The following is a 12096-nucleotide window of genomic DNA, read 5'->3' on the forward strand; positions in this document are numbered from 1 at the left end:
TGCTAAATTGGGGATAACAATGGGGTTATCATACAAATACAACTCAAGTGAATGACCACAGCTTTGATAATTTTTATGCTGTCTGGACACCTATTTCAAAGAACACCATTTTGTATCACAAGTGTTTACTATTTTCTCTTGAACATTGCTTGATAAAACACGGTTGGCTGTTTTCAAATAGTCCACGATTAACCAAAAGCTTCAGATCAGATCACAGCAAAGACCAAGTAATCATGTTACCAAGCTGCCAAAATAAGCCATAAAGTCAACTTCCCGCAACTTGTTCAATGCTGCGAAGCAAATGGCAACAAAATAATCTGTGACAATAGTAACAACATACAGTAAAAACTGCATAAAAAAATTCCATCTTTACATAAAGTGACATGTTGAGTTTAGACTGTTTTATTTGCTTGTGATAGCACTTTTTATTTTTTTATTTTCTTTCAAAGAACAAACAAAAAAAAATAGAGGGTGGGGGCAGGAAAATTAATACAGAGGGGCTAGGAAAAGGGACACATAGATAAGGATAAGATAGATCAATATATAGATAAATAGATGCCTCAAGTTTGGGTTGATCCTTCCCCTGTAACCACTGCGGGCCTGTCTGGCCACACATGCACACACGTTACTTTACAAAGGATAATCCTCAACCGACGATTAACATCTGTCTGACATATATCTAAAATGACAACAAAAAAAAAAAGCTTCCCAACATCTATAGTTAAAATACTGGATAGACAGAATATAAGTATTCATTATATATTGTACTTTGGGCACGTGTGTGCGTACAGGGAATGGGTAGGAAAGTAATTTATGAGAATTTAAATGAAATGCCCCCCACACTCCACAAAATGTGTCTCTAATGTAATACATGAGTATAAAGCAAGTTTGTGGTAAAGCCTGTTTGCAGCTAGTTCATTTTAGCAACTGTCCAAATCTCTCCAGCGGGTAGCGTTAAGGCAGACAGCTGATCCTGATGTCAGATCATAATGGAGTGATTTTCCCCGTCCACTTTATTGAACGAAACACAGGTAAACATGCTGTTTTGGCAATAAAACACAACTGTTACCACACAGTCAGAGAAAGAGTGGTGAGCAGTCGGGATGCTTGGAGAGAGGAACAGAATAAGTAAACAATGATTAAAACAGTAAAATGCAGTTGCATTGCAAAGCAAAGAAACATTTCAGCAGTCAATCAAGCTCTAAACAAAACGTTATGCATCTTCCAACTATTTCATGGTGGGAGCCACGGCTTGCTTAAAAGGGAGCCGTGACGTTTGAGTTGATTCTCCACCAGGGACTCTACAAGTTGTTGTTAACAGCCTGTTGTCATTCTCGTGTCATTTACAGGAAAAGAGCACCACCAAAACCTTGCGACAGGGTTGGTGAGACCTTGGTTTTAAATGAGAATTGTTTAAAAGCTGCTTGAAGGTCCAAAAAGGTATCACTGTCTCTGCCAATCTTGCTCACATTTTTGTAAAGCCACGGTGAAAACCACAGCTTTCATTGTTTATCAGCCAAATAAGCTACAGAAATCTGGTGATCCATATATACAAAGAATAGCGCCTGATAAATAGTTAACAAAACATTTCCAATCATTTTTTTTTTGTTTTTGTTTATTTCTAAACTTCATGTTGACAGCCACTTCTCAATATCCCCCTTGAATTTTAACATTTTTTTTTACCATTCCAAAAGGTTTAATTCTGACACTCAACAGTTTGGTCTTTTATTCTCTCCCCAGGACAATTTAAAACAGACATTTGGTTAGTGTTCAATAACTACAGTTCACCTGCAATTTGACATGAATACAAAGAGTGGGTGAGGATAACAAGGGGTGGGGGGCTTTATGAGCAGTGGTTTGTGACGTAAAAGACTGACTTCATTGGAATGCCTATAGCCTCCCTATACACGCAGGCACTACATGTACAAACATGCCTTTCTACCAATGTGCTGCCTTATTTTCTTCAAAAACATGGTGATGTGTTTGTATAGGCAACACACGGTTTATTATTTACTACAGTATGCTAGTGTCAGATTGGTTCCCCCCCACCCTACCTACAGGTCTGTCTATATGGCTGGATAAATTCACTACCACCATCCCCAATAGAGGCTCTTCTTATCATCATTATCCCGTTGGTGTCAAATTTAAAACTAATACATTTAAAACCAATACATCTTCTCAAGGAAAATGTGAACTTCAGAATTTAGTGAGGTAAAGCTGACACCCTTCTTAAAAGGGTTGAGCTCCTTGGATGCTGCCACGAGACCCTCAGATGTGATTTAGCAAAAAAAAAAAAAACAGAGAGAGAGAGAAACACACTGGTCAGAGAGACAATGAAGACATGAGATGGATGGATGACAGGATGGAGAGAGAGTGGTGAAACTGATACCGAGCCTGCACAGTTCTGCAGAAACGCAAAGGTTGGGGAAGGTTTGGAGAGGGCTCAGGGGTTAAAGTAGGAGGATGAAGAGGTCTGTTTTGGGGCCTTCAGCAGCAGCCACCGCCAGCCTGTTGGCCTCCCTGGCTACCGGGCAGTGTTGAGTTGGTGGTAGGGTGCTGAGGTCCAATCTTTATACCATTAGCCTGAATGGAGACAGGAATAAAAGTAAGATCACTGTAAAAGCTCACAACAACAAATGACCCTGAAGAAAAAAAAAAACTTTGAAGCAGAACTCAGTCAGAGCGCATCTATTCCTTTTGACGTCACAATTTACAGTGTGATGAAATGAAATAATCATCTTTCCCCATATGTGAAGATTTTTGGTCCTAAATATTGAACATGTTCAATAATTAAGTTTGTCTGTCCCAATCAGTTTCAGGCCCGATAATCATGACAAACTCAGACCTCAGTATATTCTCATAAGACATGAAATAGCGTGGCATTGAACAACCCAAAATGGGAAGAGGCAAAATCTGGACAAAAAGACCCAAATTGTCTATGCGTGTACCGGACATGAACTGCAATATCCACCCATCGGCAGCTTATTCTCACAAGGGTCGCAGGAGTACTGGAGGCTGTCCCAGGTGACTCTGGGTACACCCTGAACTTGTGAACTGAACTTGTTGCCAGCCAATTGCAGGGCACATATAGACAAACAATCATCAGGTTTAAAATATAACAATGCATGAATGAAAATAACGCCATCTCCTCTGGTACTTCCACTGCTGCCCCGAATAATGAAATTCTACCAGCTAATTGGCTTTTTTTGGTCACAAAAATGCTTCCATGTGCACAAAGTTAAACAAAAACACTGCTATAAGCAAAGCATCTTCAAATAAAAAGGGGGGAAAAATACTAAGCTTGTCAATTGAGTGCGTCATTGCTTCTTTGGTGAGATTAACACTCCACAGTGACTGCAGTATACTCTTAGATCACAGTATGAAAGGAGCAACAGGTGCTGCAGAGGAAATAAGCTCTCAAGGATACTATGAGAAATGAATGCCACTAATAAAAAGACAACCTTAGAGTGCAAGAGCGAGGCAGGTGTGTGGATGCCTGAGATACAAAGCTTTCATCTCTCTCTGTTTCTCATCTGTTCAATTGAACCCCCCCCTCCACCTATCATGATAGTGCCGACCTTCCCTCTTTGTGTGGCTGGCTCTCCCCTTCTGTATACATTTATCTCCCTCCTTTTTAGCGTAAAACACGGTATGCCTTTAAATCACATGTATTGAGCTAAGGCCATGTGTTTTCTCATAGACGCTGCCAACATTTTCTCTCTCTCTCTCTCTCTCTGATGCAATATTGTTCTTTGCACATTAATAACCATGTTCACATGTATTTTTGGAAAGTGCAGTAGAGGCCACTGAGTCAAACGCCAAAGAATAATTGTCATTATGTGACTATAAGGACACAATGAGCCATCAATCGGACATTGCTCAAACCATAAAACGGTATGCATTCACACACACTGTTGAAGCCAGAAGTTTACATATACTGCAAAAAAAAAAAAAATCATTTCTCACTGTCTGAATCCAAGTTAGACTGAACCTCTTATATTTCAAGTCAGTCAGGATCATCAAAATTATTTTTGTGAAATGCCCCAAAAATGAGAGAGAATTTTTGGGAGAATTTTACATTATTTTCTTTGAGGTCAAAAGTTTACATACATTTCCTTTGTATTGAGTAGCATTTCATTTGAACTGCTCGTCCTAGTTGGTTAATCATAATAGCAGTGGTTAAACCATTTAGTTCTTTTAACCTTCTTTAGGTCCCATTCAACTATTGTATGAATTGGAAAATGACGAGAGAAATGTGTTACACAACTAATAAAATGCAATAGCAGTGATTACACTGAGAACATTGAACATTGTTTTATCGTATATTCTCTTGTAAAGAACATGAAAAGTCTTGCCTGGGTGTTTTTGCATACAGTTTTCAGATTTCCTGGATTACACATACCAACATTCCTGTCTGGACAACTGTTCCACAACAAAGATAACCATCTGTTTGACTAGATGATGGCAAACTGTCTTTCTGGCAGGCTTGATGAGTGTTTGTTTTCTTGTGAATGAAAGACCTTGTTGGATGGGAGGAATTTATGAGGTGGCAAACTGGTGAGAAAGAACGTGAAATCTCAAGAATTGAGCAATTAAAATCGGAAAGTGTAACAGGAGAGAGGCGGAACAGTTTTGTTTGGCACATTCTCAAGAAAGAAAAGGAGAAGTTCCTTCCAGGTACTGAAATTTAGCAGTGGAAAACCTCAATGGGGGAAAAAATAGAACTCCTTGTAAGGAAAGGAAGATGGGGAAAAAAGTTAACTGTGTTTCACCTCATTGTTGATATCAAAAACACCTTCTTGGATCTTCTCATAAATCTCCTTGGCTGTGTTGATGAAAGCCTGAAATGGAAACAGAAGACGAGATTCACTAAAGAGCTCGACGACTTCAACTAGGGGCCAGGAGCAATATCGAAAAAAAACAAACAATGACCAGCCCTGTTAAGTTATTTCCCAATAATGCAACCAACCATTTGACGACCTTGCTTCATGCCAAGAGCACTCAGAAAAAGATAATGGCAGTCTCCGAACCCACTACACCATGGAAATAATGAAAAAAATCAGGTGTCTTGCTAAAATGAAGAATTAATTTAGTAGGAACAAAGTATTATGAAATTAAGTGGTGTAACGTGAGTGCTGCCCTGATAATGCACCACTCAACATTGGGTTGTTAAACACTTACCCAAAAGGCAATAAAATAACCATTTGTCATACCATCTTACAACTGTGTGAAAATGTCACTGCTCTGAATGAATTAGTAACATAGTTACACTTGGTAACACGAGGGTGTGAAATAATTTGTAACAATCCTCAATAAAAGGTGTGTCAACTGCTGATGATATATTGTGACATGTGACACGTGACACTTGGCATCATTTTACTGCATTCACAAGATGTGACATACTTAACCATACACGCCTTAGTGAACTTGACAACCGTTTGGTGGCTTTTGTCATTTGTGGGATGATGAAACTCCCTACATATTTGAACCGTGCTTGCGTCATTGGTAGCATCAATGCAGATGCAATTGATTTAAAAACTATGAATACAGCTGCACAGGTTGATAAAAAGTATTAAAATGTCAAAATGTATTATCTTCATTGTTCGAGCTTGAAAGGCTTGTACAGTGCCGTGAAAAAGCATTGGCACCTTTCTAAATCTTTGCACATTTTCCACACTTAAGGTCAAACAAATGTAAATGAACCATAAATAATAATTAGTACATGCAGGCATGAGGATTTCGGCAAATATGGTAACCGATCTTTCGGTTCCGTTGATTTTTGTCCTGGGAAACTGTGGGAAACGATTTTTCGGTTCCCATTGATAATGCTCATGGGAACTGGTTTTTACATGTACTTCAAAATAAAGCCTTAGCAGGCATGATCATTTTGTCTTTTACGCTTAGCAACCGACATGTTTGACTAACGTTTGAGTGACCCGGATATGAATAACTCGACCTTGCGCATGCGTAGCGCAGAAGCGGAAACTGGTGCTGTTTGTAAACCACACTGACAAAGCTGGGCGTTTTAATCGTTTTATACAGATTGTTGTATTTCGTTGAGAACTTGTTTTACATTCCACACATGGGCGAATTTTATTAAAAGTAAGCTCAGAGATCTGGGAAACGGACTTTCGGTTCAGTGTTTTCTCAGGCTGTGTAACGGCACGGTAATGGAATGATCGTTTCTGTGAAATGCTCATGCCTGTACATGTGAGCATAAAATGCAGGTTTGAAATTGTGACTGTTTATTAAAAGGAAAAAAATAATCAGCGCTACCTGACCATATGATGACAAAAATAATGCCCCTCTCCCGATTAATTCAATTAACTGTGGCTAACCACATTTTTGGGGTCATTTTCACTAACAACACACAAGCCTAAATACCTTTGGATATGCTCATTCATGAAACCACTTAAATATAACCTGTTTGACAAAATGAAGTCAGCCAAAAGATCCCAAAAATTGCAACAAAATGACACAATCCAAGGAAATTCAAGAACAGATGAGTATTTGTATTTGACGATCAGCCTAGAGTTAGAAAACCATTTCCAAAGCTTTAGGATTCCAATGAACCACATTGACATTGTGCGCAAATGGAGAAAACATGGAACTATGGTCAACCCTCCCAGGAGTGGCCCTAAGAGCATGGGAACAACATCCAGGAGGTCACAAAAGAACCCAGAACAACATCTAAAGAACTGCAGTCCCCCTTATTTCAGTCAAGGTTAGTCTTCATGAATCAACAATAAGGACAAGACGGCGCAGAAAGGGTAGGCATGGCAGAGTTCCAAGGTTAAAACCACTCCTGACTCAAAAAAAAATTAAAAAAAAAAATATATATATATATATATATATATATATATATATTTATATATATATATATATATATATATATATATATATATTTTTTTTTTTTAAGAAATACGGCAAATTTACTTTTGTAACAAAAAAAAAAACATCTGAATGATTCCCAATATTTTTGGGACAGTAAATTAACAGTCAAACATGATTGTCTTGATAGGGTGATGGCCAGGGGTTACTTTCTACATCCAAATCCGGGCGACATCCAGGGATTGCTTGAACCATGAATTTACAGTGCCTTGTGAAAGTATTCGGGCCCCTTGAACTTTTCAGCCTTTCGCCACATTTCAGGCTTCAAACATTCACATAAAATATTTTTTTTTCCTCAGCCAGCAATTTGCGACTTCAAGCTGAAGCGCAGTTGGGTTCCGCAGCAGTGTAATGATCCAAAACACAGTGGCAAAAAAAACCAAATGTTTTTAGTGGCCTAGTCAAACTCCGGACTTGAATCAGATTGAATTGCTGTGGCATGACCTTAAAAAGGCCGTTCATGCTTGAAAACCCTCCATTGTTACTGAATTGAAAGTTCTCAGAGGAAGATCAGGCCACATCTCCACATAGATGTGAAAGACTCATTGGCAGTAATAGATGTTTAATTTTGGTTTTTACTGTTCTCACTTGGAGTGAGCAGGTTGGATAGGATTAGAAATGAGCTCATTAAAGGAACAGCCAAAGTTGGATGCTTTGAAGACAAGGATCGAGAGCAGACTTAGATGGTTTGGACATGTTCAGAGACAAGAGTGAGTATATTGGTAGAAGGGTGCTGAGGATGAAGCTGCCAGGTAAAAGAGCGACAGGAAGACCAAAGGAAAGGTTGATGGATGTTGTGAGGGAGGACATGAGGACAGTCGGTGTTAAGAGAGGAGGATGCACAAGATAGCCTTAAATAGAAAAAGATGACACACTGTGGCAACCCCTAACGGGACAAGCCGGAAGGAAAAGAAGAAGACTGCTGAGGGTGGCCCAACCAGCTAAGAAGTTGAGAAGGGGCCAAATACTTTTTCATGGAACTGCAAGGGCATCTTTTAAGGTTGACAATTTTTTTAGCTTGTCCATGTTGATTTATTGAAGCCAGTTTTTCCCTTTTGGTTTAAGTTGAGAATTTAATGTGGGGCATACACATACTAAAAATTTTGAGCATTTTTTCCCCCTCTTCAGATCAGGCAAGGGCTAAATGTTCAGTCTCAACTATTATTTTATTAGTACAAGAACTCAATGAATAGAATCAGAATCCATTCTTATTAGCAAGGTTTGTTTGCTATATGGAGTGCTGATTTTTAATTTTGAGGTTTGAGATCTGTTTAATCTGACTGAATAGACTTGCTTTCTTTACTATGGTTTAAAACATCTGATCAAGGCTAATTATCAATAGACATTTCTCACAAATGTGTGCTCTTACAAGAGGGACTTCAACATGGCAACCAATCATAAGAAAGGGGGAAGTCTCAAACACGGACAAAGCATATACCAAACGGGGTCATACAGAAGTAGCTAGTTGTGTGACAAAACCAAAGTTGTTTTTTTTGTTAATGAAACTGACACTTTAATACTAAGGCCATGTCAGAGAGTCAGTCGATGGCGGTCTAAATAGCAAAAATATCGGTCCTTTAAACAGTGAACTCACAATTTCATAGATCCTGCCAATTTGCACATCTATGTCATGACACTTCTACATTATTTGTATACTACTTTATCATGCTGCAGTTGTTAATTACTACTGGTCACTTGTGTTTGAGAACTTGCTGCAATGTTTGTACAATTGTCATTGGACCAAATCATTACACTATTAGTCACGTTAAATTGCTCTGAATTTGGTTGAGGACTACATCATTCGCACAATTGCCATTATATCAATATCAACACACAGTGATACACTTTTATTGTTCAATGACTCAACACCCTCTACGTCCTTAATGTCTTGTGTCATAGTGGATTTTTTTTTTTTTTTTTTTAAATAAGATAGAGTGGCTCCAACTACCAGAGACAGATCCGTCTTGGCCGTGACGCTTATGCAGACCAGGACTAGAACAGAGAATTTAAAGGAACATTAACCCCAAAAAAAGTTATGAACATATTTTAATATTTTTTTAAAATTTAATCTTATTAGTTCCATTAAATGTCAAATACAAATGTGAAGCTAGATTAGATAGGCATAATACAGTCCAGATATGAGTCAGCTACGCAAATAATCCATCACACCAACCTTTTTGTATTAATTTAAACAATAAGATCAAATATGAACACTGTTTGGGCTAATTGATTCAAACTTCACTCTTCAAAATGGACAAAGATGAGAAAATTCTTCTGAAATTTCTCTCCCTCAAAGGGTCCATTCGATCAACCCAGTGTCCACCCACAGAGTCTGATGACAAACCTGCCAAATTGATTGGCTGTCTGGTGTAGGATATAAGAGGTGGAGTAAAGGGTATGAATATGTATAAACTTTAACTGGCTGCTATACTGCTGCTGACGAAAGGAGGTGATGGCAACAAGGGTGGAAGGGGGAAGAGGAGAGGGGTTGAAGGAGACCAAGAGATGAATTGAGGGGTGGACAGAGGCAGAGCGGGGAGGATGAGATTGCTTGATGACTGAGAAGAAAAAAAAAAGGGTAGTTTGAGGAAGTAAGGGGGAGGGGGATAAAGTGGAAATGATGGACGTCAGGGGATAAGGAGGGACAGAGCGAGTGCAGATGAAGGGAGCCGAGAAGAGGAGCGGTATCAGGAGGATTCATGGGACACTAATGAGACAAATTAATCATACCACACACATAAGCACACATGCGGACGCTCCTCCTCATTTTAACCCCTGAGAGAGATCTACTCCACGGTGTGCGTGTTTGATATGGGGAAAGATTCGGGTTAATACTTAATGCTTTTTAGAATATATCCAGTTTTTGATTATATTACTTGGACTGTATCAATTTTGATTGTCTTTTTAAAAAAATATTTTGTCATTTTTAAATTTATGCCGTTTTATATGTTTCTTTGTTTTTAAATGCCTTTAATCATGTAAAGCACATTGAGGTACCTCGTGTATGAAATGCGCTATACAAATAAATTTGCTTTGCTTTGCGAAAAGGGGGGAAAAAAATCAATGTAAACAGACACAAAAAAAAATCCCATGGCTAGCATGCTATAGAGTGTGGGATGGGATTATTTATGTGATTGGATAAGTGAGAAACAGGTCCCAAAAAAAAACCCACAGCATGCATTCATCAGACAACACTAAGGGTGTAGACATAGGAAGAGCAGACTGCTAACTGTCCGCCATCATGCTCTTGTGACGCTGAAGATAACCACTCATTCACAATATTAAAAGAAAACCTAAATAGTTTTGAATTCTAAGGGATGGTTGTGACAAATTAGGTATAATAGATATTTTTGCCATTAATGAAGAGGTCACATTTAACTGACCAATCAAGAATGTATCCAACAGAATTTCCAGCATCATAGGAGGGATACTAATGCATGTGGCAGGACAGAAAGGTGTTGCAGTGAATCAAAGACAAACAAAAAAGAAATTGAGAAAAGATAAGGACCATAAAATAATTGAATCCTTGATCTCTGCTACTGCAGTCATCTTGAACTGCTATGTTATACAGTATGCTTTTAGACTGGAATACATCTTTGACATGGAAAAACAGGTCCTTACGGTTTGCTGAAAACCACGCACAAAAGAGTGCTGACAAAACACAGTAAACTTTTTTCCCAATGGTGTAAGAAAAATTGGGATTGGAAAACAGGACCGTTTATTGTGATTTCATTGAACTCGTAGTTTAGAGTTGTTGCTATTTCTGCATTCTCTATTAATCTGTAATTAACATTTTCAAATTAAGAAGTCATGTTTTTAAATTAAGTGGTCATTTACAGTCCCTTTCCAAAAAAATGTACATATCATCTATCCATCTTCTAACACTTTTCCGGGTCAGGTCACAGGGGATGTAGCTTTAGAAGGGATGCCCAGACTTCCCCGTCTCTAGCCACTTCATCCAGCTCTTCCGGGGGGTTCCAGAGGCGTTCCCAGGACAGCCGAGAGACCGAGTCTCTCCAGCGTGTTGCGGGTCGTCCCCGGGGTCACCTTCCACTGGGATGTGCCCAGAACACCTCACCAGGGAGGTATCCGGGAGGCATCCGAATCAGATGCCCAAGCCACCTCATCTGGCTCCTCTCAATGAGGAGGAGCAGCGGCTCCACACTGAGCCCCACACGGATGGCTGAGCTTCTCACCCTATCTCTCAGGGAGAGCGCAGACACCCTGCGGAGGAAAATTATTTCAGCTGCTTGTACACGGAATCTTGTCCTATCGGTCTTGACCCACAGCTCGTGAATATAAGTCAGGGTAAGAGCACAGATAGACTAGTAAATCAAAGAGATTCGCCTTTCGACTTAGCTCCCTCTTTACCATAATAGATCAATACAAATGCAATGCAGGCACTGCACCTATCTGCCGCTCCATTTGTCTCTCACCCGCGAACAACACTCCAAGATACTCCGTCCACTCTGACTCAATGTCCTGCACCTCCCCCGGAACATGAGCAAAGTTCTTTAGGATCTGGGAGTTGAAACTCCTTCTGACAGGGGAATTTGCCAGAAGTTACCAGCAGCCCCTCATAATACATTTGAGCCTGCCAGGTCGGACCGGCATCTTTCCCCGCCATCGGAGCCAACTCACCAGCAGGTGGTGATCAGTTGACAGCTCCGCTCCTCTCTTCACCTGACTGTCCAAGATGTGCAGCCGCAAGTCCGAAGACACAACCTCAAAGTTCCTGCTGGAATATGAAATCTGCATCTCCATACAGATCCGCAGCAGATCAAGAATTCCTCTAAAAAGGGTATTCAATGCTTCAATCGAGATCGAGTGATATTATTGGTAGGTAGCATGACGTCGAGTGACATCATCCATCCCGTTGCTTCATGAATATACATAATGACATCTGAATTTTTCTGACACTTGCATGTCATGCACATGGGCAAACAACAGTGCTAAAAGATATGCTATATAAAAGATGCGCAAACAACAGCACCAGTAGTTACCCCTAATTTGTTTTTTAATCAGTTTTCTCTTAAATTTAAAGGGTAAAAAAAAAAAAAAGTGGGGGAGCTGGACCAAGTAAGATAAGGACAAATGACTACTTTCATATAGAATGGGAGGAGGAGAATTTTCACGATGACATTTACGAAATGTGTACGTCTCATCTGCCAGTCTAACATCGCGTTTCCCTTCTCGGCATTTCAG

At 39.5% G+C, this 12096-nt stretch overlaps 1 protein-coding gene across 1 annotated transcript in view; it reads right to left on the reverse strand.

The window, feature by feature from the left end:
* Positions 1–374: 374 nt before the first annotated feature.
* Positions 375–12096, reverse strand: part of rab2a (RAB2A, member RAS oncogene family) — a 39766-nt gene continuing 28044 nt past the window's right edge. The window contains exons 7-8 of the mRNA XM_061839887.1: positions 4773–4841; positions 375–2583 (exon numbers count right to left, since the gene is read on the reverse strand). Coding sequence (XP_061695871.1) covers positions 2488–2583; positions 4773–4841 — 165 coding nt within the window. The 3' untranslated portion in view covers positions 375–2487. The remainder of the gene's footprint in view (positions 2584–4772; positions 4842–12096) is intronic.

This window comes from Syngnathoides biaculeatus, chromosome 13 (assembly GCF_019802595.1).
Source record: "Syngnathoides biaculeatus isolate LvHL_M chromosome 13, ASM1980259v1, whole genome shotgun sequence".
In the NCBI taxonomy this organism is placed as follows: domain Eukaryota; kingdom Metazoa; phylum Chordata; class Actinopteri; order Syngnathiformes; family Syngnathidae; genus Syngnathoides; species Syngnathoides biaculeatus.